Source organism: Ambystoma mexicanum, chromosome 5q, assembly GCF_040938575.1.
Source record: "Ambystoma mexicanum isolate Mex_15411 chromosome 5q, UKY_AmexF1_1, whole genome shotgun sequence".
In the NCBI taxonomy this organism is placed as follows: Eukaryota; Metazoa; Chordata; class Amphibia; order Caudata; family Ambystomatidae; genus Ambystoma; species Ambystoma mexicanum.
The window spans coordinates 352889927-352917072 of record NC_090933.1 but is presented as its reverse complement, the minus strand read 5'-3'; the positions used below and the strand labels follow the sequence as shown (position 1 = coordinate 352917072).

Below are 27146 nucleotides of genomic sequence, written 5' to 3'. Positions count from 1 at the left end.
GGGGGGGGGGGAGTGTATGGTGTGTGTGGTGTGTGTGGTGTGTGGTGTGTGTGTGTGTGGAGTGACGGTGAGAAGGGGCGGGGGGTGAGAGAGACAGGGAAGTCTGGAGAATCTGTGGAGTCAACCATTGAAAGAAAAGAGGCAGAACAAACATGCAATTAATTAGGTCCCTGACGAAGTCCCAGAGGGAGAGACTTAGCTAAAGTGACAGCCTTTAGCCCCCCCCCCTCCCTTGCCCCACCTTATGGTAAGGGATAGATCCCGACCATACGGGATACCTGGCAATAGTCTACCGCTATTTGAGAATCATTGTGGGGGAAAAGGGAAGTCTGTGACAGGGAGGTGCAAGCCCACCTGGAGGCTGAGGTATGCACTTTTTGCCCTTCAAGTATAGTTAACTTGGAGACTGCCGAGCCCCGGCTCATGTATATTCAATGACCCTGCTCATCCACTTTCATGAGGGGATATTGAGCCAACAGTAGGCTCTTCCTCATCACTGCTGCGACATGCCTCTGCTGATGCTCAAAGGATTGCCTCATTAAATAAACGCATGCACGGTGACCCATATTAATGCAATTCTGCATCAGTTTGCAGACATTCTTTCAGGTACCCATTTTGTTTGATAAGTGAAAACACTAATTCACACTTTACTCTCCTCCGGGCCTCGGCTGATGGTCCAGGGTCTAGGGGATCATTTATACGAACCCTAGATTCTACATTTATTTTAACCCTAACTCAGACCAACAAGCTAATGCAAACTCTAAGTCGGTCACGCAAATATATTATTACCCTGATATTAGCCTTGACCAATGTGGCGGATCTGTACGCTATGTGGTCTATCGGAAACTGTGTTCCAACGTATCCAGGAGGAGGAAAATACTGAAAAGGAATATTAACGATGTTGCAAACATTTCTTCATGCATCACCGTGGCTTTTCAATATAAAACATATGCCATCAAGTTCATGGCTCACGTTCATTTCTCTTAGGTCACGTAGCTAGAATAAGTAACTCCAACATGTAGAATTTTAAAGATTTTTCGAGGCCTGAGCAACACACTCCTATCCTACAACCTGAATGGTGTGGGGAGGAAAATAGTGGGCATTGTAATGGGTAATGTCTATGGCATGAATGATAAAGTGCTCAGAGAAATGATAATGTAAGTGCACAGCATCACTGTCAGGGCACAAGTCGAGGGTACACATGGGTGGAGTCCCCCCAACTATGTTCAGGGGGCGGGGGGACTCAGCCCTGCTTGGCTAGAGACGGAGAAGGGCACGGCGTCCCATTTAAGTGGAGTGCAGCAAGCTGGCCGAGTCTCATGGCGGGTTGCATTATCGTCCTGCCTCTGCTTGTTTGAGCTGGGGTGGTTTTCTGAACAAATGATGCTCAATAGTTACCTGCATTCAAGAAACGAAAACCGAAGGGACATGAAGAAACTATTCAAGCGACCATTGCTTATTAGGAGCGTGTTTCGGTCTGATGGACTGGAGATGTGATCTCATGGTGCATTACAGCAAGCTGCATTCCCGTCTCAAGGAGCGGCCGCGTGCAGGGGCCATCACACAGGCGTCTTTCCAGTTCACTTTTAATGTACAAGGACAGCTCACGTCACCCTTGTCAGGTGTAAAGTGTTGAGCCACTCCTGGCTATAAAGCTCACATCACTTTGCATTGTGGTACTTGCAGTGCCACATTTATAAATGAAAAACACACTCCAAGGGCATTACAGAAATGCAAAATGATGCACGCTATGAGCCAAGACTTGCAGATCATCACTTGGGGGAGGGGATTTGGGGGAGGATTAGATTCACAACAGATTACTTATGGGCGGCAGAAGAGAATGGTCTACTGCCAAGCAAGTACATTTAACCTCAGGGGCCACGTACACCCCAATTAACTACACGAGTCTGCCGTTGCCTTTTTGTCACCTTCCTCTGACATCACTTCCTGTCCCCCCTGATTATTTCTTCTAAGACTTGTGTCCTGGGCTCCGACCGGGTTTAATATACATGGAATGTGATGGTGTCCATGACCTACCTGTAAAGACTGGAGGGGGGTGTCTGTACTTCTGCTCTCTATATGGTAGAGGATAGGCACAGAAGACCCCAGCCAAGATTCTCTATTACGGTAGCAATGGACGAGCAATCAAGGCTTCTCAGGAGGTGATGCAGGCTGGTTCTTAAGTACAGTGTAGTCCCCAAGCCCCCACAAAGGAATGTCCACACACTGTATTACTGAAAACACCGTCTTTATATAATATTCAAAGGTACGTACACGATCACAATAACGCACTTTGTACTCGGAAATCAACAATGATAAATATATACAATTCTAAAGTGGTACCACTAATGTTATCGAATCTCATTAAAGCGCATCAACTGTACGGTTAAAATGCCACACAGATCAATAACGAGGAAACCAGCAATAGAGATAGGAAGGAACGCAAGATGGTTGAAACAATGGGCAGATTTCTGGCCCCTACCACTAGGCACAGTTCTGTGTGGAGATCCCCCCACCTGGGCAACCTGTAAAATAAAGATATTTAGCACAAGCCCAGTCCATATATTGTTCACTAGTCTTATTTCCTCCTATTAACGTTTTACCCCCCCAATGTACCTGGTGGAGTAGAGTTCTTCGAAGACGCGGTGAAGGATCCTTCTTGAGTTACTCCCTTTAAAGCAGGAGCCATGGATCGTCGAGCGGCGTCGAAGATGGTGAACTTGACGTCGGCGATGAGAAGTTCAAGGGTGCCGAGACCCCGATGTCGATCCAGGCGGTGCTCGTCAGCGACGTCCTGCGAGGATGAGGTGTGCGGGGCACCTCGGCGACGGATTGATCAGGACCGCAAAGAGTTTCAGAAGAACTGTGGCCCAGCAAGGGTGTTGAGTCGTCGAAGTCTTTGTGGCCTTCAGGTGGCAGGAAACCCACCGGCGGATTCTCCTCGGCGCGTTGGTCGTCCTCGACTTTCTCCGGCGGGACAAAGCGGTCAACGTTGCGGACAAGGGAGTCCTTGGATTCAAATGTTCTTAGGCAAAGGAGCGGGCGGCTCCGGTTGTCGGCGGCACGGCATCAAGTGGTCCCCACGGCTGGGCAACACAACTTCGACGGGCCTCCAGCGGTTACACAAACCTGCGAACTCTGGTCGACGGCAATGGACTTTGTCAGCGGCGAAGTCCGGGTGCTTTGCTTCGTTCTCCTCAGCGTTCCCGTCTCGGGTCGGCAGCCTTTCGAGGGTCTGACTTCCAGGGAGCTTCGGCTAAGGTTAGTGGTGCTCGATGGTCCCTCGGAGCACGGGAAGAGGGCGCCTTACCAGGTCCTCTCTCGGATCAGTCTTCGACGAATTCGGAAGCCTTCAGATCAGGTCGAAGCTAATGCAACAGCAAGTCTCCGTCTTCCAGCTGGGCATCGAGGATCAGCAGTTCCAGTTACTCTTAAAGTGTAGACACAGCTTCTGAACACTTCTGAACAATTTCCAGTGGTGAGAGGTCCCCAGATATACTATCTTGTCTCTCATCCAGAATCACTCTCAGCAGCCAATCATACAGAAGGGCATTCATGCAGTCAGTCAGCCAATCAGGCACACAGTGCATTCAGGCCATCCTCCTCCCTCTCAGACACTCACAACAAGGAATGTGGATTGGGACAAGTACCCAGCCATTCAACACTACACACTGCATTCAGGCCAGTTTCGGGCAGGGCTGTCTCAGTCTTTGTCTCTCATACCAGAAACCAGACAGCCACAACAAGAAGTGCATATTGGTCACACACTCCATTCACCCAGGTCCCACCCACAGGAGGTACCCACAACATACAGTCACTAGGAAGGCTCCAGTCAGTCTGGACTGGACTTCACAACAACACCATATATGGAACTTCCACCCAACAGTCAGTCAGGGGGAAGGGACGGAGTCAGGGCTTCCCAGGACTTTGGGAAAACAAGGTAACAGGCAATAGAAAGCAAGAGGCCACAGGGGCCATCTTGTTTTCCATCAGGAATCAACTGATTCCAATGGCAGGGCCTGGGTAACCCAAAATGGAGGATACTCAGTGCACCTGTCAAAGTCAGCATAGAGCTGCCACCAGCCCATACCCTGCTCTGCGGGCCACCCACAGGTGCCCAAAAACATACACTAGGGGTACAGGGTTGTACCCCCCCACCCATGGGTGCCATAAGGGTATCCCACGGGTCTGTTCACTAAACCAAAAGAGAGAGAGCTGCACCGCCAGGAGTCCCACATGAACTCCTGCGCGGAAAATGACAGAACACACGATAAAAGGGCAGTAAAGGACAAGGATACGGAGGCCCTGTCCCTCCGATGCATTTCCAGCATCACACTACCAATGCTAATTTCGCCGCTGCAGAAACTGATTAATCTAAGCGTTATAACCAACACTTAACAGGTTTGCAGTGTTATAGTTAAAAGTGCCACTTTTTAACATGAAGCTTTCAAACATACATGTATGTGCGCTTTAAATGCTGCCAAATAAACGCCCCGTTGGAGTGCTCCTTCTGCCAGTTTCTTTTAGACATAGCAAATGCATGTTTTTTTTTCTCCAATGTCAGCAAGCCCATATACCACCCGGCTGCCTGATTCTGAGGTGCTTGCAAAAATAGAACACTGTTTTTCTGTGGATCAGCAAAGCTTTCCTTAAAAGCACCATATTCTGTTAAAGTAATAATTGGGGGGGGGGGGCTAGCATCATCGCCTCGACTTCAGCATGTGCCTGATTTATGACTGGACAGTGGTCCTGGTCAACTGGTGACCATCAGGATTGCTGGGCATTCACTGCGAGGGGATTCTCCTTGCAAAGCCCTCGCTTTGCATATAGTAAATAAGAATTAAAATACGGCACGTGTGAGGTTTCGTTGACATATACTTCACGCGTTTTTCCTTTATAATCCAGGCCTTGCCCAGAAAGCAGTACCACTTTCGGATGTACTGAAAGCTCAGGAGACTTTCGTAAATCAGAAAAGTGGCACACCTTTCAGAAATCCTCACACTGGCCCTGGTGCACAAGCAGGACAGCTCCCCCCCCCCTCACCGCAGAATGGCTGAGCTGGAAACTGGAGGGCAGCATGGCGGATTTCCACACTACTTTAGGCAAGAGCGCAGAATTGGGCCCCGAGGGTTTTGCAATTCCAGGCCTGCAGGAATGAGGTGGATGCCTCGCCGCGCACACGGCCACGAGACACACGCACACCTAATCACTAATCAATGCGGCACTTGCCTCGTGCTCTAATCCTGCCGCCGCCTTTATCTCTGTTGAAACCCACATATTTTATCAATGTACTATTTTTAGGCCAGGTGATGAAACTAATTATTGGGCGGCTATGGGTAATTGAAAAAGGGAAATTTAAATGTAGATATGCCATTTGAAACAGAAGTACTGAGCAACTAAAAATAGGCAAGACATAATTAGCCTGCAACTTCTCTGCATTACAATGAATAACAGTCTATTTTGATCAGCGTTTATGATTCACTAATCCCTCATGCAATTATTTAGATTTTTAGTAACATCAAAAGGCCGTTAATCTGGAACGGACACATGCTCAAGGTCCTGTAACCCTGCCATAGAACAGGACTCAGCACGGAAATATCCCCAACTCATTTCTGCGCCTGCGCTCGCCATGCAGACCCAATATGAGCAGGACTAACTTTAGCCGAGCTCTGGTAAGATCAAAATGCATGCTTGTGAATATGAACTATGTTGGTCCCAATGCATTTACATCCTTGTGCTACGCAGTCCAGCTTTTTATATCGCTGCCATTCACTGTGTGGCAGCAAAGCCTACCAAACATGGCAGCACATTATATCCAAGCCTGCTTGCATTCTTCTGCGAGACATGGGCATCCATCTTGAGATGCACAAATAAAGTTTAAATAAACAAACAAGCTGATCAAACCAAGCCAGGTCTAATCCATTCCAAATATTGCATATTAGGCCCGTCCCTGTGTTCCTGAAGTCAACAGAGATGAGTAAAATGTCTTCCGAAGAGCAGATGACAAATGACAGACCTCCCCTTCGCCCATATTGTGTTTGGCGCAATGGCCACATCCATCACATTGTTTATGTTCATAACCAGCCACTAACCAAAACCATTCCCTCCAAAACTGTTTTTTTTAAATCCTGATAGACAAAGCCTGTTGCTTTGCCAAGCGCAGGGCTTTGTCCATCATTCAATGTCCTCCTGCATCTCCTTTTACTGAGCGGGTTAACAGGGTGTAGTTTGGCATACGCTTGCGGCAAGTGTCGTCTTACTCCAAGCATGATTCACAGCTACAGATTCACCAGCTACCACTGAAACGCCTCATCGCCCGTGCGCCACATTCAAGAAGGGGGTGGCTGGGGACTGTGTGATTTAAGATCAATTCTTTGGTGGAAGGTCTCTCCATCAGACATCTCCTACCGAGATACTGCAATATTCTTACTGGCTCGCATAGGCCCACGCCACTAGCAGGGACCCCAGGGTATCAGGCCTCGGGGGACTGGACCATAAAGCAAGAGGGCATAGAAGCATGTCAAAATGTCACCGGCCGAGTTCTCCTCCCTCAATCTCATCGTCATTGGCCATGTAAGGTTTCTCCACACATAAATAGTACCTGACACAGACACAATCAAATCAATATTTCTTCTGAACCATTTACATTTTTAAAACAGCATTTTAATATATAGACTATACAAAATAATGGTACATCTTAAGTTTCTGAATAATGCATAGCACAGAATCTGGGCCTGTTCAAAGGGAATCCTCTTTTTTCATCACATCCCTCTGCATTAGCCTATCCTTGCAAAATAATTGTAATAACATTTTTACCTGCACCACAAGTTAATAAGGTTAAACCGTTTTAATGCGCTACAAGTACACAAGAATACATTGGCAATGGGAATATCCATAATGGGTAACAACTAGACAAAGATGAACTTTAACACGAGTTACATCGAAACAAAGAGAGGGATAAATTGCCCCAACAATTCAAGTTTCAGATAGCATAGGACTATAAAGCCAAGAATGTAGCAATATGCCATGGTATAAGACAAGGTTTCATGGAGTGTGTGAGATTGCAAGGTCTGGCAAACATAAGAACCTATCAATTCAACCTTGATCCAGCCACTGCGCTCATAATAGGTCCAACAATTGCGTTCTGAATACTGGGACCTCATATCTAGAGAATTGTAGAAGTCCAAACTAGAGCAGGCCTTTGTCTTCTGCCACAGCCCTAAACGCTCATCACGTGGCTGAAGCTACGTCACTACGCAAGTTATTTACCCAAATGATTGGCGGATCAATATAGAAGCCTTACCAGAAGAGAAAGGAGGTCAAAAGCTTCCCGACTTACCTCAGAGTCCGAGCTGTTCAGCTCATCCAGCTTTGGAGCCTTGAGCAGTTTCCGCTGCACGGTCACCTGGGTGGCACTGCTGCTGCGGCCGTTCGTCTTTGTTAGCCGAACTAAGCCACTGTCCAATACTGTGCTACCTGCTGCTCTCCTCTCAGCCTCTGGAGTTGAAACATCTGACCAAAGAAAAACGAGTAATTGCAATTACAACTCAGAAATACAGAGAAGGCTAGAAGACAACCCACCAGGGCTCGGAGGTATCTACAGAAGGCAACACACACCACAGATGGTTTTTGTGCACCAGTCTTCTACAGCACACTACAGACTTGTTGGACACTATAGATGAAAACGCATCTATCTACAATAGCACAAAACGTGACTTCAGATTGGAAGAAGTGGGTTATTACAGCTTTACAAAAGAACATCAAGGATTCCACTTTCTGGGTGTGCAGTAGAAGCGTTCTAAACATTAGTTGAGAGTACCCCCCTTGTTTACAAAGATGGACTTGACAAGCAAAATCAGGTCAATAGAGAGCAAGGCCCTGCCACGTGATAACAATGGAATTTCTCCATCAGATTGAGAGGGGCCACAGTGTCCACACATTTACTGGCGCTGAATATTTCGGGTAAAGCAGCTTCACCCAGAAAAGTCACGCGACCGCAAATTCTGGGCATTGCTGTATGGAATGGCACTGCATTAATGGGCATGCACCATGTGTATGTGGTGCCACTCCATGTGCAAACACCTGCAGAATCCATAGGCATCAGAGACATTAAGCGGATTAACCCAGCTTCGGTGCACCTAAAACTAGGGGCAATGTGTCGGCAGGATGGCAACCTCCCTGCTCAGGGAATTACACATAGTGGAGCTGCGTGCAGGAGTCCCTGCATGTGTGCAGAGACGAATCAGACTGGCACTGTAATAGCCCGGGCGCCAGATGTGGTATCCCCGGCCACTCTGGCCCAATCAGAAAGAGCGTGTTAGATGACCCTTCAGTGCCATGCATCTAAACTGCAAGCCAGCAGTGAGATGGGTTGGGGTTGTCTGGTTCCGAATCCCACTTTCCAGCAGCACTATGTAGGCAGTCAAAATAACCCCCACCCGTAATCATGCGGAGGTCAGCAGTCACCAATAGTTGGATTTCTCACAGCCTTTATAGTAGACACCACTGCATGAAAAACGGGGGAGAATGGGGTATACCGTAGTGTTGGCCAAGAGGATATTTGGGTCAAGCACCAAGATTTCCATCCTACGGACACAAGACCACTATTGGGGGCCATTTGGCCATGAAGAACTTGGGAGAAGGGACCTTTGCCTGCCCCCCACGCTAGGCTGCAGTCCCTCAGAGCAGGGCGCACATGCAGCATGCTTACTGAGAAACCTTGGACGAAAAAAATGAGAGCTTTCCGGTGGCAGGCTCTGTAATTAAAGGTTGCAGCTGGGTCACAAGACAGCAAGTGGGAGTAAGGAGGGGGTTATTAAGGAGCACCACAGACTTATTTATTTACCAAAGCAAAAACAAAGAATATTAGAACTGAACTGGGAAGCAGCTGGTTGCAGCTGCACACCCACATTATCGGCATCACGAGATGGCATGTTCCACAAATTAATATTATGCATCCCTTCCTTTGGCTATCAACTGTTACCAAGCTGGATTTTGGAAGAAGATTACATTTACAAAAGCCATATATTAATAGTACTAATTAAACCTACGAACACAGAGTGTCAGTGGATCCCCATTACTGTTTTACTTAAATATATGCCCAAATCAAGCAGAACCAATATAGAATCTTTTCTATAGGAATTTACCCAGGATGGCACCTGTGTGCATGGTTGCATAATTACACAAGTGGGACTGTATTTTAGTGTTAGCCCCGTGGTACTTTGTCCTGGCACGTCACCACCACTGTCTGTGGCAGCTGGAAGCACCTGCATCAATCTTCTGCCCAAGCAACTCCAAGCAGGGCTCAGGAGTTTGGGCCAAGTCTACCTTATGGAGGCAACCCACTGGCCTACATCCTGCATTGGCACCACTCCCAGTTGTATGTATCCTTCTGCGCGCAAAGTAGTGCATTGAAAAATGATACAGCAAGCACGAGATGCAGAGCAGGACTGCAACATCCGCAGAAGAGAGCAGGGATGGCATGCCCATCTCCCTCTGAAACCAGAAGATAAGTGACATAGGGGCTAACTCACAGAAGCGTTTTATAATGGCAAAACCCCATTGGAAAACGCTCTTTGAATCAGGGCCAGTGTCCCTGCCCTCCCCGAGGTCGGAAGTGCAATATGACGGCACGAACAAACAGATTCACAAAAGAAAGGGCACTGCCTCCTTGTATAGAAGGTGGCGCACTAGAATGGGCTAACCATTGGTAAACAAACATTGACATTTTATGAAGGCAAAGCATTTGATCCTGTAAATGTGCCAAGCTACAGGCTCCAGATCTACCAGGGGCCCATCTGTCTGGGAGGGCGAGCAGGTGGGGTAATGCTACCTGCGGCCCTCCTGGGCAAGTCATCATGTAATCCTAGCCACATTCATTGCCCAACTCCTCGAAAGTACATTGGGGTGATAACCATGCTTTCCCGAAAACACAGCATTTACCGCAATCTGGAAATTGATGAGCATGCGCCCGAGTGCAGGTTTTAAACGGCATGTTCCTACACAGACTTTCCATGAATCCGGACACTAGCACTGAAGGGAAAATAGCTCTCCGTTTGTGTTTGCTGTTTTTTTTTTTTACGCTCATCAAATGCTACATTACTTGAGGGTGAGCAAGATACCTACAGAACAAGGGTGAGAGCTCAGAGACTCACTATGCCCAGAAACATCTGTCCGCTCTCTCAGATCCACGAGTATCGGCATACTCCCCACTTCCTGGCAAAGGCCTCACACAGCCACATTGGCATGCGTCTCCTGTTACAGCAGTACCTGGACTTGGTCTTTCCACATGTGCCAGTAGTTCCCTGTCCTTCACAGAGTTCTTCAGACCCCTAACATTCCAAAACATGAACACCACATGTGTCATTTTCCGCGTTCCACTATCCCCCATTTCCACATGACATCTTCAATCTATGTTCCACCAGGGCAGTGGCGTCACCAGAAATCAAATTTAGGAGGGGCACAGAGGGGGCCAAAGACAAAAGTAGGGGGGCACAAACAAAAGTAAGGGGAGAACATGGTCACTGCTCGTCTTAGGTAGTGGGGCACATGGGGGGGGGCACAGGGTTTCACAGGGGGGGGCAGACCCCCACCATAACCCCCTAGCGACGCCACTGCAGAAGGGACATATGCATGCCGTACCATAGTCTTCCATCACTATTCCTAGGCAACTATCAACTGATAGTGAGCGAGAGAGGCATGCTTTTGATTGAGGAGAAAATCTGTCACCTTGCCAAATCAGTGTCTTTTTTTGCAGATCGTGGGCAGTTTGGGTGACCTCGAGTGGTACACATTTCTGAAAGCTAAGCCCCCTTGGGAGCAAAAGGGAGAGGGATGGCACTCCTTCACTTCCCCACCTAGCCCCCTCCAGGATCATTGCCCCAGAGTCTCATAAGTAGAAATGTGCATTAGTGCCTGTTGGGAGGTTATGTGTAGCTGTATAGGAATTGAGCACTGATCGGGAGTGCCAGTCCTACCCCATCAGCTCTTGGGGTGGCAGGGTCATCCCCGTCATAGGAGCTTGACATTGGAATGTCCCAACTCCCGAACTGATTGCTTAATCAAAGGGCTTCTATAGTGCAATGGTCTACTGATGACCGTTTAAAGGTACGCTGAACAAGACAGATGAACAAGTTACTCTCTTACCTGGTAACGTTCTTTCGATGGGATGGACCGTCGACGTATTCCATATCTATGACAGTAATCACCACAGCTGTGCTGCTTCAGAAAATCTTCTGCGTCTGCGTCCTGCGTCGATGAAGTCGATACGGCGCCCTCGAGGACATCCTCCGACGGCCGACGTCACTGGATGTTGTAAGTAGGACGCACGACGCCCATAGCCTCAGTTGTAGTTTTTTCCCAGAACGTGTGCCACCAGTCTTCTGCCAGTCTGACACACAAAGCCTTGCGGAAACGTAAGCTGAAATCGCATAAGAAATTCTGTAGCGGGGAAGGTAGGGAGGGAGCGATATGGAATACGTCATCAGACCATCCCATCGAAAGAACGTTACCAGGTAAGAGAGTAACTTGTTCTTCAAGGGGATTGGGTCCTCCGATGTATTCCATATCTATGACAGACTCCCAAAGCAGTACCAATGCAAGGAGTTGGGAAAAAATGTAGCATGCCCAATTAAATTGCAGAGTAAAGGACCGCCTTGCCAAAAGCCAGATCCTGCCCCCGGATGGAATCGAGGGAATAGTGACATACAAAAGTATGTACCAAAGCCCAGGTGGCTGCATCACAGATGTTACGAATAGGAACACCTCTCTGCAGGGCAGTAGAGGCAGCCATACCCCTGGTAGAATGGGCCAGTAAGCCGACCGGTGGGTCCTTACCCGCCAAGCGGTAACACTCAGAGATGGCCAAAATAATCCAGCGAGACAGTCTGTTTCGTCACAGCTTGTCCCAAACGCTTTCCAGCGTAACCAATGAAGAGCTGAACGTCCACTCGGACCAGGGACATGCTTGAAATATAAAAGCTTAATGCTCTCCTAGGATCAAGCCTATGGAGCCTCTCCTCTTCCTTACCAGGATGTGGAGGAGGATAAAATGCCGGAAGAACAACCTTCTGGCCTAAATGAAATTCTGACACCACCTTCGGAAGAAAAGAATGACGAACTCTAAGGACAACCCTGTCCTTATGAAACACAGTTAAGGGTGGCTTAACTGAAAGCGCCTGTAACTCACTCACTCTGCGAGCAGAAGTGACCGCAACTAAAAATACAGTTTTAAGAGTTAACAGTCTCAAAGGGCATGAATGCAAAGGGCTCAAACGGAGCACCCATCAGAAACTTGAGAACAAGGTTCAAATCTCAACCGGACACCTGGAAAGGTGACGGAGGGAACACATTAGTGAGCCCTTTCAGAAACTGAGAAATTAAAGGAATTTTAAAATAGGAACACTCTTCAGACGAGCGCTTAAATATGGACAGCGCCGCCAGGTAACCTTTAATGGTACCCACTTGAAGGCCCCCGTGGGCCAAAGAAAGCAAAAAAGACAGAGCCATGGGAATTTCACATGCAAAAGGATCCACATTCTTAACCCTGCACCAGTCGCAGAACTTTCTCCAACGGTACAGGGACTTTGTTGCAGGCCTTCAAGCCGAAAGCAACACCTCCATCACGTCTTCAGGGAGGTCCCAATCTTTATACCTCAACCTTTCGGAAACCAAGCGTGAAGGTTGAGGGATCTGACCTCTGGATGGAGAACCTGATCCCCCTCCCGTGAGAGCAGATCATCTCGGTAGAGTAGACTACGTGGAGGGCAGATGGACAAGTCGAGAAGGTCTGGGTACCACGTCCTCCGGGCCCACGCTGGAGCAATGAGGATCATCCAGGAACTGAACCTCCGTAACCTCCGCAGTACTTGTGGGATGACGGGGACTGGAGGAAACGCGTACAGCAGTGGGAATGACCACTCCACCACGATGACCACTCCACCACGAACGCATCTCCTAAGGCTCTGTTTGGAGGAAATTCCCGCAAGCAGAACCTCTCGCACTTCCCGTTGACACTGGAGGCGAAAAGATCCACTTGAGGGGTCCCCCAAAGGGACGAAGATCTCCAGGAGAATCTCCTGAGTCAACTCCCACTCGTGAGAGATCGCACTCTGCCTGCTCAGAGCATCATCGGTCTTGTTTTCGTCTCCTGCCAGATGAACTGCCGAGATCTAAACTTCCTGCTGGATTGCCCAGAACCAGAGCTGCATCGCCTCCCTGCACAGAGGAAGTTACCCTGCCCCCCCCCTTTTTGTTGAGGTAGTGCATGGCCACCGTGTTGTCCGTCAGGATCAGGACATTCTTTCCTCGCACAGTCGGCAGAAAAGCCTTCAGGGCTAGCCTGACGGCCCTCAGCTCCAACAGATTGATATGGAGTCAGGACTCCGACAGAGACCAACGACCGCTTACTGTCAACTCGTTGGCATGAGCTCCCCATCCCGTGAGGGATGCGTCCGTCACGATCGTCACCTCTGGCCAGGGCAGCCAAAATAGAGCCCCCCCTCATCAGATTGCCTTCGTCGGCCCACCACAGAAGGTCCTGGGTGACCGAAGACGGCACCTGAACAGGGTCCGACATCCTGCCGGAGGACTGAGACCACTGGAGCTTGAGTTCCCATTACAAAGATCTCATCCACAACCTGGCCCCTGGCACAAGAAGAATGCAGGATGCCATGAGGACGAGCAGTCTCAAGAACTCGAATGCTGGGAGAGTCTGGGCAAGTTGAAACTTGTGCACCATCTGCTGAATGTGATGAGCCCTCACCAGGGGAGGAAAACACTGCCCCAGGGACGTGTTGAGCACTGCTCCGATGTACTGGAGCCTCTGAGTTGGTGTCAAATGGGACTTCTTTAAGTTGAGGGAGAAGCCCAGCTTGTGGAGGGAGTGGCAGGTGACTGACAGATTATCCAGGACTTGCTCGGGAGAGCGCGCCCTGATCAACCAATCGTCCAGGAAGGGGTAGACGTGAATTCCCCACTTTCCTGAGGTGCGCTGCCACCACTACCATGAGCTTGGTGAAGACCCTCAGGGCGGAGATCAATCCGAACGGCAGGACCAGAAATTGCCAACCGCGAACCTCAGGTACTTCTTGTGCTTTGGATGGATCGGCACATGAAAATAAGCATCCTTGAGGTTGAGAGACACCAACCAGTCCTGAAGTTGAAGGGCCTGGAGGACTTGAGAGAGAGTCACCATCTTGAACTTGTCCTTCCTGAGGAGTTTGTTCAAACCGCGCAAGTCCATGATGGGTCTCAATCCCCCATCTTTCTTGCAAATCAAAAAATAAGGGGAATACCATCCCTTGTTCCTCTCCGCTACAGGCACCAGTTCTATGGCGCCTTTCTCCAGCAGGGATTTAATTTCCTGCGCAAGGAGCGGATCCGGACTCTTCAAAGAGAGATTCCCCGGTGGATTGACTTGAGGCCTCTGCCGGAAAGGAAGACAGTAGCCGTGGGTTATGATCTCCAGAACCCACACATCTGAAGTAATGGCGCTCCACTCTGCAAGATGCTGCGCCAGCCTTCCCCCAACAGGCAAACCAGGGGACATGGCCTCATGACTGAGCTGAAGCGACTGCAGCGTTGCCTGAGGGCAAAGAGGCAACAGCCCGAGCGGCCTTGGCACCTCAGGTACCTTGTTTTCCACCTCTGGCACTCCTACGGTGGCCCCATTGACTGGCAGCTCCTCTCGCTTTACCAAAGGTTGAGTAATAACGAAAAGGAACCTCCCCTCCATTGCTGTCCCCTAGGACGAAAAGGCAGAGGTTGTCGAACTGCAGCACCCAACGACTTCGCTGCAGCTTTTGAGGTCTGCAACCTCTCAAGGCTCTCGTCAGCCTTGCTGCCAAAAAGATGTTCCCCGTCAAAGGGCATGTTGAGGAGCCGGGCCTGCACATCAGGAGCAAACCCCGACTTCCGCAACCACGCAAACCTGCGTATCACGGTGCTCGCCGCCATGGACCGGCTGACGCAATCTGCCATGTCCAAACCCGACTCAACGGCCTCACACATGGCATCCTTGCCATCCTGAACCATGGCAAGGAAACCATCCTGTTCGTCCCCTTCGGGAATATGTTCAGCCGCCAAGGAAACACAGTTCCACAGAGTGTCCATGAAACGAGAGAAGGCACATATGGAGTTGGCCGCCTGAAGCGCCATACCCCCCTGCAGAAAACACTTTCTTCGCCCAGCCGTCAAAACGCTTGTCGTTCCTATCAGGAGGGATGGAAAGGTACGACGCCTGCTTTGCCGGGGCCGTAGACGCCTGCACCACCAAACTCTCCGGAGTAGGGTGCTTGGACAAGTAGTTGGCGTCACTACTGGCTGGGCGGTATTTTCGCGGCAAAGACTTGCCCACTGCCGGTAGACTCTCCGGAGCAGTCCAAGCCGCCGCCACCCTCCTCTGTAGAGCCATATGAAACGACAGTACCGGGTCAGTTGGTGGACCAATGTTGAGGATATCCGTAAGGTCATCCTGAACAAACTCCCCCGGGGGAGCAGGCCATACTAAGTACTCAGTGACCCTTGACATAAGGCACTGGTACTAAGAATCGGCATGAGTGCCTGGCTCAGTCCTACAAAACTCCACCTCCAGAGAGGTGTCCAGCCCACTAGCATCATGCAGGGACTGCCTCAGGTCCTCAAACTGGCTATGGCCCGAGAGAATCTCGTCTGGCACCGTGTCAGGCACCATGCCATCATCAGAGCCCTCATCCACCTCTGAAATAAACTCCAGATGGCGGTAAGAAGGCACAGAACTTGAACCAAAGCCATGCTTGACCTTGGCCAGAGCCTTTCTAGGGGGTTCCACCGAGCCACGTGGTACCCCCGTCAACACAGCCTCGAAAGGCATCGAGTGAATCGGCGTCGACAGCATCAACGCTGCCGACAGTCCTCGAGCACGGGGCCCCCGAGCGTGTCCCTCGACGGCCGGGACGCTGATGGCATTGACGACTCCTTTGAAGGCAAGCCCTCGAAAGAGTCCGTCGACGACCTCGGCGCCACCAGCGTCGACGTCTTCCGTGAAGACACCACGGGTGCACACGGTCTCGAGCGCGTCGAGGACCGGGACCTGGACCGGACATGCCGAGAACGATTCCCCGTGTCCGAGCGGGACCTCTCCCGCGAATCGTGACGACCACCTGAGGTCGAAGGCATGCGAGCGGTGTATGTCGGTGGATCACGACCGACCCCACTCCGAGGCGCGGACGGACCAGTGCCCTGCGATTCGAGAATCGCCAACATTTTCTTCCCGTAGGAAGCCCATTCCTCCGGCGTTGCATGCTTGGTGGGGTAAGCGACGGGCAGAGTCCTCGGATGAGGACGGGGAAGGCGACCAATGACAGCGCTTCCGGGAGGGCCTCGAAGATGCAGAGGAGTGGCGACACCGACTCCGGGACCGAGACCCACTGGACTTCCGACGACGACACAGAGTCGCCCCTCGAGTCGTCCGTTGAAAGCCCCGCAGACCTCGACTTCCGGGGCTTAGACACCTTACCTACCAATAACTTCTTCCTGCGCTCCCGCAAGGCTTTAGACGTGAGCGACTGGCAGTCGACACAGTCATCCGTGTCATGGGCCTCCCCGAGGCAGCAGAGGCAGGCGTTGTGCGAGTCTGTAACCAACATCTTGGACCCACAGTCCCTGCACTTCTTAAAACACGGACGCGGTGTGGAAGACGAGGTAGACATCTTCACAAAGAAATACTTCACAAACACCAAACGGGTCCGAAGAACCGAGAAACAACAAACTCCAAACAGCTGAGGGGCGCCGAGATTATCGAAGCAAACACGTTTGCGGAAAAAACGGTACTCAGGCTACGGGCGTCGTGCGTCCTACTTATAACATCCAGTGACATCTGTCATCGGAGGAGGTCCTCGAGGGCGCTGTATCGACGTCATCGACACAGGAGCCAAAGATTTTCCAAAGCAGCACAGCTGTGGTGATTACTGTCATAGATATGGAATACGTCGGAGGACCCAATCCCCTCGAAATATCACTTTCTGATAGAGGGTATTGATTTGAAATTGATTTATTATTTGGAAAATAAAACTTGCTGAGGGCGCAAGACATTTGGTTTCCGTCTTTTTTCCGTAAAAAGACAAATTTGCTGCACTTTCTGATAGATCACTCCATGCCGGTTCTCTCCCGCTTCTAAGTGTTGTAGTAATAATTAATGCATGTTTTTACCCAACTTAATGGTACTCACTTTCTCGAACTCCAAAGCAGGATGCGCTTAGTCGGCCTTACCAGGAATCCAGCATGTGACTGCACTGTGATCTTACATAAACTGCACTACACAGCAGCGCTGTTGAGTACATTCAGTGGAAGGGACTTGATGGGCCGGCCAAGATGCCAGTCACTAGAGGCCGAGCACATGCATATGTTCTGTTTATGTGCACAGCTTCAGGGGTTTTGGACAGACATATGTGCAGCATCGTCTGTAATGGTAGGCCTGTGGGTCCCTGCTGGGCTCTCTTGGGTTGTTAAGATAAAATCGGAGGCCTGCAGAATAGGTTTCTTCACATGGCGTTTCTATTGGCTAATAGAGCAATACTGTTGCAATGGAAGGTGGTGGCTTCCTTAACACTAGAAAACTGGCTTTCCGCGTTACCTCGGCTCACACCAATGAGAACGTGTATGAAATGGCTCCAACCGGATGGGAATTTCTCCAAAGATATACGGCTATACCATCGCGCCTACCTCCAGCAGCGTAGCATGGGGGAGCCAGGAATCGAGGACCCCGGGCAGTAATGCTGAAGGATGAGGGCAGTTGTAGGTATTTGTTACTGAGACCATTTCATTGACAATGTATATGCTAGCATTGCTGACCTGTGTTGTATATGGTTTGTTGCATGTATCCAGGCATGCCCACGCTGCATGGTATGCCAAGTGATTAGATAGTGTTAAAAAGAAATACGGAGTAAAATACTTCCATCATGAACAGGAAAAGGCTGACATAAAGGAACCCACCCTGTGCTTTCGCTCCTGTAGCTGCGTGGATGTTCTCCGATCAGTGGCACCAGCAGAGACGCGTCGCAGGAAGGGGTTCTATTATCGCCACGAGCTCCTCTGAAAAGTACTTGAATGTACAAATTCAGCCTTTGCCTTCCGAGAATCAATAGGTGCAAATAAGTATGGATCACAAAAATATGTTAAAATCTATTTTTTACTGGCATACAAGGTACTATTATTGGGAATGTAAATTACTTTTTTTACTCCCTAAAAAAGTAATTTTTACTCTCAAATTAAAAAAGGGGGTGAAACACCCCCACTTCAAAATCTTATCTGGAACCCGGTGCTGACAATCGAACACGTAACCTGGTTGAACAAACCGGCCCCACCAACCCCACAGGCTGCAGTAGTTCATGCTGCCGGAAGAGGTGCAGATCCCAAGATACCGTGGGAACTAGAGGAGAACATGATAACACAGGGCCATCTTGTACGTACAAAGCATTTATGTAGCACAATGTTTTGGACTGTGTTGACTTTCAATTGAGCCTGGGAATGAAGTATAATGAAAACTTCAAAAGATCCGCCAGTAGCTTGAGAGATTACAAAAGACTAACATCTCCATCATACTTCAAAAGAAATGATAAATATCTGTAAACATGGGGAAAATAAATTCTACATTCCGAATCACTTGCTGCCAGTGACAGGCACTTTCATGCAACCTAATAATAGCCAAACACCTGAGATTAGACTCGCACCAGATTGACCATAATTGCTTTTTAATCACCTGAAACAAACCTCGCTTTGTTTTCCATTTAGAAGATCTACAAATCTAGATCATTTGGCTTTTCCCACCTCGGTTAAAGCCTTCAATTGGTTCTACCCCTCCACACGTCAGCACCACCTGCAACTGAGAATGATCGCTGCTATTTCAGTAATTGGAACCCTGCATCAATCTCTATAAACAGCAAAAAACCTGCTGAGGAGTAGGTTAACCGTCAGCAAACTCTCAATGACTACTCTTCGATCAAACTGGTGGAATCTTTCTACTCGCTGTAATCCCACCCACCCGTCAACTCTGCGCATTAATATGTACTGAAGGGACGTGCCCTGGCAGTTCAGGATGGAGGCAGAACCAAGACCGATTTCAATATGGCGGGTCCCTGTCTATAATGGCCCATAGAGGATAAAAACAATGAAAAGGAACCCGTGCACAGCCAAGACAATGGCTATGATTAATGCAAAGTGTTTCATGCATTACTTCTTGGTGTCTACTATGACACACAGCCAGCATCTTGGGCTTAGTCACAATCCGGTTCTCTTCCTACCTTGCTGTCCCCACCCACGCTCTATGTTGTGGTAACTCTGCGCCCACCCTTCTACCTAATGGTTTCCCACAATGATCAGTCCTCGGGACAATTCTTGCATGCCCTGCCTCCCGAGCCTCCTCTGTTGCTTTCCACCTCCTTGCAAATGATAGCACGATCTTCTCAGGGACCAGCTCACAGCCGAAATGCCACCCATCCAGTGTAGATGGTCTGCCGTTGGTCACCTTCTATATCGTGCTCAACAGGTTCAAAAACAAGATCATTTATGTTGCCTCGTATACCGATAAATCTCCATTTCCCATTTGACTTTCCTGTCAATGATAGTCACCCCCACGCGCTCCTCCACCCTGAGCACCGGGCCTGCACCCTCATGATTCATTTGAAACCAGGCATAAGAGTATCCAACTTTATCACAGCCTCCAGGCTCGTTACTGACTGTGAAATATCTTCAAATTAGTTTCAGGTAACCAAACTTTGATCATCAGCTGGCTGGAATATTTCAATAGCATACCCATTAGCAACCCCCTATAGGTCTATCCATCCATACAGATGCCCACTAGCCATTGCCCTCTACCTTCTCCTTCCAGAACGAAGCTTGTGGCTCAGTGGCGCTATACAAATCCCTAATTCAGAACACCAGTCTATCAATGGATGTAATCCTTTTCCTGAAAAGAGAACCCATGTCAACACCCACAGTCAAATCCATTGATCCCTCCACTAGCGCATTATCCCTGAACTCCCAATAGACACCAGCAAATTCTAGCTGTTTGTCCTCGGTCACTGAACCCCCTTCCCATCCATCTCTGTAAACAACTGCTCTGACTCCCTAGATTAGATTTAGACTCCGTGCCCTTTTTGGGGTGGCGATGGGCAAGGGTGAGAATGATCAAATCCATATTTAGTTTGCAGATATCCCACATTGGATATCTGCATTGATTGTGACCAATTATTTCTTTCTGACTATAGTTAATTTATGTTTTCTTTTTTATTGTTTTTTGTGATTTATTTTATTATGTATACATGTGGTCTCTGATTAACCTTTATGCAACATGAATTCTAGATGCATTGAATATTGATTAAATAATTTCTGAATTTTATGTATCTTTTTGGATTAATTCTTGTTTGGTCTTGTATATGAAAGATTTATTGATAACTTTTTACTTTTTATAGCTGCCAATAATACCTGATGGGAACGTATCTTTTTGTGCTTGTTTATACAATCAGCTCTGGAGAAATCTGAAAGGATAATTCTGGACCAACGTCGGCGTGTGGAGGCCATCGCACATAGACAGCACCTAAGGATTACACTGGCCTACCTCCCCAGACAACTTTCTGTAACAATCCCTCCTAGTTCTAAGACTTTAAGTACTTCAAGATCGTATATACGCACAGTTTTCAATACAGCTGCTTGATAAAGAAATACAAATAGAGGGGACATTAATGCATATTGGTGTCTACATCTGGGGTTGAGGACCGACAGGGAGACTGGATAGGGCCACTTGCAACACATAACAGAGCCTAGTAAATGGCATTTATACAAGAGAAAAAATGTGATCCCTTCTGCAGCTTTGATTCCTCAGCCTTTTTAGTGCTGCATATAAAGCCAACAGTTTGGGCACTGCCATAATATGCACAGGTACTAAGACCAATTGACAGCTGTTGCCTTCTTATGTCTAGCTGGTAACGGTAGTGCCTGGAAATTGCCTATTGCATGCCTACACAAAATCCGAAACATTTTGCTGTGCAATTACTTGTTTAAATTGTCAGGAGAAAAGCCATGCAATCCACACTTTATCCCCATTATATTTGGATGCTCTCTCTTCTCCGCCCTCCATCCCTCCCTCCCTCCACCTGCCCCCAGCTAATTATGTTTTTTTTCATCCCTCCTGGTCCAGTCCATGTTCTTTTTTGGGTTCGGTTACTGAAGCAACAGACTCTCCTCTAGCCCCTTTCAGCCTTCGTGTGAGGGGTATGCAAAATCAGGCATATCGAAAACGTGAAATTACTTTTCTGCTGGTACAATTTGTATGATGTTATGCTCATTTACAGGAAAAGTGATTAAGACAATATTTTTTGGTGGGTTCTTGCTCTATGTTAACATGTCACACTGGAAAAGAGGAAGGCGTGGAACCACAACAACCTATTATTTGTGTAACCAATGAAATTGATCTTTTCTAGAAGTTGACTGTGAATGGCCATAATGAGACCATTTTGGCCAAAGCCCTTCTGAGAATCTTGCTAGGACAATGGTGGTTACGGGCTGGAATAGATTATATGTATATACTAGTGAGAAAGCCTGTGTACACGGGCAAAAGTGTGTGAGGAGAAACATTTTCAGAGTGTTCTATTCCTAAGGCAACAGCTCCCTCTAGCGGTGACAACAGTTGAAGCGGGCAGTCTACTGCGCGCATGACTGCATCGAACAAACATACAACTGGCCTTTTATTATATTGTATGATATGATGTCTAACGAATACAATTTTAAAGCATTTAGGGCATTACTAAAAAAGAAACATACTCTTTCTTGCCCTAATGAGACCCTTTGGAAAACGACTGTACGGCATGACGCCAGCTGGTACTGCTGACATGTGAACAACACAGCAGAATAACTATGCTGCTACTTTGCACTCCCACTGAAATGAAATGCCACCTACTGCGCATCATGCCATATTCGCCTGCATAATTGTAATCAAATATGGACATTGCCAAAAGACATAGGGGAAATAACGCAGAACCGGAGAACAAACATCACAATGGAAAATCAAGCTGCTCCTGAAAAAGGTGAAGATTGTCCATCACAGAGGGGAGAATTACAGTCTCGGGAAGGCAAACAGCACAGTTTTGAGTGAAGGAGAGAAGAGCAAAATGAAAATGAAACCAAAATAAATGTGAAAACTGAAAGTGAAAGAAAAGCAAATAAACATGGGCAGCAGTGAAAAGACATGGCTCACCAAATAACGGGTGTATGGGTGTTCATGAAAACCAACCACACATGAAATGCAACAGAAAGGCACACAGTACAGCTTTCCATATGGATCACATGACGCCAAATCAAACACTGAAGGGCGGTTAAAGAAACGTGAAAAACTTCCATGGCCAGTCAAATGGATAGAGAGCATTGCCCATGGTGGCTGTAAGATTGGTGGCAGTTCTGGGAATGGTCATCTTCAGTTGATGATTGACTAAACACACATGGAGTTCAAACAAAAAGAGTCAGCGCCATGCATCATCCGACGGATAAAGCAGTAACGGAAGTAAAACTGTGTCTGCCATTTCATGAGATGTTAGATCTACAAAGTGTATGACACCACGGCATCGCCAGGTGCTTCAACCATTTTAGTATGTTCGAAATCTAACCCAAGATGGCCCGGATCATTGTAATTGGACAATTGTTTGTTCTTCTTTGTTGTAATCAGCAGCTCAGGATTTACAGTTGCACATTTTACACAAACACTAACTCATAAGAATGCCCAAGTAGCTAAAAACAATGTTCTGCAAGTAATAATTCCGCAAGAGATCCCGTGGGCTTGCTTAATTCATGACGGGATCCTTGAAATGGGACACATGCTCGTTGTTGCTGGGATTTCTGGGGCTTTGGTGCTTCAACACACAAGGCCACCAATAATCATTATGCCTGCTGCTCAAAGTCCTCTGAAGGAACACATGTGCAGGCAAGCAGCAGCACACTGGATCAGCTTGGAAATGTTAGTGCTAAATATGCCTTTCTTCATTTCATTCCTTGAAGTGATTATTTTCTTGTTAATGTCAACTCTGAGGTTTTTAACAAGTGGACATCAAGGCTTGACTCTCTACAACTGTTTGTTCTGTTTTCAGATTATGTCGAACTTGGTGGTAAAAGTTTCCAGTTGTAAGCAGCTAACCAGGTACAAAAGCCACTATTCGCCCTCCCCCCTTTCAGTCCTCCACATGCACTCAGCAAAGCATTTCCTACTCACCAAGAGTCCATTATCACTCACCAATGGCGGTGAGTGCACATTCTGAGGCCGGGCTTTAACTAAAGATTAAGAAGCTTTTGACAAATCTTCACGTCAGCCTAGAGGGTCTTTGCGATTATTCTAGCCCCTCCAAAAGTGCATCTCGCTGTCAGTTGCTCAAAGATCTTGGGATCCTCTTCAATATGTTACGTTGTATTCATTTTATATTTGTGTTCACTTTGCTATATTTTATGTTTGTAATCCATACATGCTCTCCTACCAATCGGAATGAGCAAGAGAGACATTTAAGAACTCCAGTCCTCCAATTCAATCGACTGAAAAATAGTAACGCTGTGCGTAGGCTGACCTGATCACCCCATGTCATCTGAACACAACGTTGCTTGTCCTCAGCTTTCACGAAACACATCAGAGCATTTGGGCATTGTAGCTTTGGGTCAGTTCATTTGAAGCAATAAGACTAACAGACCTATTGATCACATTGTTAAAAGAAACGCACAGGACTGGAAACATGAGTTGCCACTGACATGAAGGCATGACTTCTCTAGGCAAGGTCTTTTTGCAGTTAGACCATTATACGATGGACTGATTCCAAGCACGCTTGGGGCGAGGGGTGCTAGTTGCATTATAGTTTCACTGAGGATAGTCCAGTGGAAGCCCTTCAAGTTTCTCCTTTGCCCAAGCTTTCACAAACACAAGGATGGAAGACACATGACAAGAAGGGCAGGGGCAGGGACACCTTTTACCTGACCAGTCACAACTGTAAGACATGCTAAGAGGTCGCATTGCTGGAATAAAAACAGAAGTACACAAAAGAACCCGTTAAAAAGGATAAATACATTATTATAAATCAGTCTAACATATCATAATATCTGAGGCCCTTTTATCAGCAAAGAATACAGACTGTAGCTGCAATTAGAGAAGTACAATTGCAGTAATGCAGACCATGATAACATCGTAAGAGTCACACTGTAAAAGGAAATGGGGAACAGGTATGTCACGCGTAGTACGCTCTCAGAATGCAGTGCACTAGTGTACAGTAAATTCAGAACAAACTGTTGTCTTCACTAAGCAACGTGTGGATTTGTTAAATTCTATGGGGGAGATCTGGATGTTTCATTGATGTATCTTCAGTAGGAACTATAGCCTATGTCTAGTAAGATCCTGCACAAAAACAATAAAATAAATGGAACTTCCACAAATAAAGAATAATTGTTCTTTTAGAAACAAAACAATATCTTTCCGAATAGTGATGATCCAGATAGGCCTGTGAAAAGTGAACTAACTTTAAACTGACTTTCCACCGTTTTGTGCCCTGTAAGCATGTAGAAGCATGAGACAGACCAAGAGGTGACATGTAGAAGTATGAGACAGACCAAGAGGTGACATGTAGAAGTATGAGACAGACCAAGGGGTGACATGGTTTTGGTTACAAACTTATTTTTATAAACCACAAAGAAAATCTATCTATCCCTAACTCTATGACTGGTTTCCCTGCTTCAACCTAAAACTAAGGAAGTGTCAGAATGTCTGGCCAATAATATTCACTGTCCTTGTCCAAAACCCTACTTCTTTCCCTTACACTTAAACCTAAGAATGCTAAATAAAGTCTTCAAACAGGAGAATGTCTCCCTTCTCCTGGTACACTCAGGAAAGTTCTCTTTACAAAAAGGCCCCAGCCAGAGGGAATGACTCCCTTCCCCTGACGTTCTATTGACTTCAATATTAGTTCAGCTTTCAGATTCTTTACCAGGAGAATGCCTCCCTTCTCCTGGTGTCAATGGATTTATCAGTGTCCACAGGGGAATGACTCCCTTCCCCCCGATGTTCTGTTGAGTTCTATTTTAGTTTGGTTTTCAGATTGCTCCTCACAAAAAGGCACAAGCAGGGGAATGACTCCATTCACCTGGTGTCAATGGATGTATCACAGGGTCCACAGGGGAATGATTCCCTTCCCCTGGTTCTCGACACATAACTTGCAATGTTCTTAACTCCTTCCTGCCAGCTCTGCAATTCCGTTGGCCTCTGTTTCCAGGCTCTTACAATATCCCAACTCTTTCTATGAGTTTCAGTGACATCCCTCTGGGAATTGAGTAGAGTTGTCATTATGCTGTATTGCACCTTGCTTTGGGTTCCCGCCCATTATTGAATATTCAGTGGTCTTCCTGTGGCCATTCTCCTCCGTTGCTTCTTTCACCCATTTTAGGGTCTCAGCCCCTTCTCTCATGGTCAGTGGTTTCTCTCTCGCCACTGAGATGAGGAAGTACTCCTGAGATGCAGTCTCTATTCGTTGTGGGGTCCCCAACCCTTTTCTGGTGGTCACTCCACTGAGACGACGGATGCACTCTGTTGGGAATAGGGTTGCAACCCTTCTTGGCCCACTTTCAGACTCCTCCACGTTGATGGCTGCAAGCTGAGACCCCTCGACTCTTCCCTTGTCCCCACTAGTCCGCCCCTACCTCCAGTTACCTGTTGAGAGCTGCTTGCACGGCGTCAGTCTCTTCCTGGCTTCCCGCAGTCTTCTGGGGCTTGGGTGGTTCCATGGCATTTCCACACCTATCACCTCCCTGCGGTCTCAACGTCGTTGTGGGACCACACGGTCCTCCCCCTGGGGGAGGTCACTCCACTGCCTCTCCTTCTTCCACCAATCCTTGTATCTACTGCTGTCGGGACCGCTGGAGACGCTCTCTGCTTCCAGCTCGTGTCATCCAGTCTCTGGTGTTCACTGCTTCTGGAATCCTGCGTTTGGCAGCTTCCTTGCAACTCCAGGGCTGGCCTAACCCAGCTGGGCTTGACAGTTTGTATAGTCCTTTGTCTCTTCTCATACTTTGTTGCCAGCTCCTCCCTGGTGGAAAGTCCTTTGTTCCTTTTGGCATGCGCATCTTTAAGGCCCTTCAGGGCCACTTCGTACCAGTACTTCCCTGACCAGTACTTTCCACATCTTCTTTGATCTTCCTCCTCTTCCTCGTCTTTTCTACCTGGGCTGTACTGAAGGTATTACAATAGTACATATGTTTAACCTCAAGAAAGGGGTTTGTGATGGAAGAGGGGAGGGAATTGGGGGGAATGTTGGGATGCGGTGTCAACTGAAGGCCTATCTCCTAAACTGGTCGTACTTGTCCCCAGGTGGGGAGTTCCTCCCGATGAGGTCCCCCAGCATTAAACCAACCCTAGCGGAGGGGGGGGGACTATTGGGTAATGGGCTCACCTCCCTAGTGTTATGGGAAGGGGCTCCCACCCTGGGGAGAAGTGACGACACCTAGTGAAACATCACAACCCGTTTCAAATTTGTTTACCCTTATCAAAAGAGGTCACAGCAAACAGGTAAAAAATGTGCCCGTTACATTCTACCTTGAGTCACACGCCATCTGTTGCGTGGTTTTTGGTCAATAGTTGTTCAAGTCGGGGCAAGCTTTGTTTACATTATCCCCTCCACGGGTGGCAATGCCTGCCAATTTCAGTGTGTTATAAAAGAAAAACAGTCCATCAAGGAGCATTTCAAGTCCGCCAACACGCTTCAAAGCTATCAAAATGGCGTGCAAACATCAAGAGAAAGCTAGTTGTTAGACAGTGTGGGCCAACGTTTACCAAAAAATAGATTTAAAGAGAGCGTACTTGGAATTTCTGCTCAGAACACTTGACTCACAACATCACTATTGATCACAGAAACTCCTGTGTGCTACGAAGGCACACATATGCGTAGACATATGAGAGCTATCACATATGAAACAGCTTGGGACCTCAGAAAAGATAGCATTTGCTAGCTTATGTATTTGCAGTCCCCAGTAGCACCCACCATTAGATCAATGATGCTTTTTGCAGGAAGATACTAGTGTGCACAATGAGCCACTCGATACCCAAGAAGAGTTTCCAAAGCTATGTTTGGAAACTGTGCTCAATGGGATCCTCCATCAAA

The 27146-nt window shown here is 47.8% G+C and overlaps 1 protein-coding gene across 5 annotated transcripts in view; it reads right to left on the bottom strand.

Moving 5' to 3' along the window:
• SPIRE1 (spire type actin nucleation factor 1) overlaps positions 1-27146 on the bottom strand; it is an 871368-nt gene that overhangs the window by 145322 nt on the left and 698900 nt on the right. For 3 of the 5 annotated variants that reach the window (XM_069620832.1, XM_069620834.1, XM_069620835.1), the window contains exons 9-10: positions 23977-24018; positions 7340-7512 (exon numbers count right to left, since the gene is read on the bottom strand). In XM_069620832.1, the coding sequence (XP_069476933.1) occupies positions 7340-7512; positions 23977-24018 (215 nt within the window). The remainder of the gene's footprint in view (positions 1-7339; positions 7513-23976; positions 24019-27146) is intronic. The other 2 variants (XM_069620833.1, XM_069620836.1) reach the window with 1 other exon arrangement.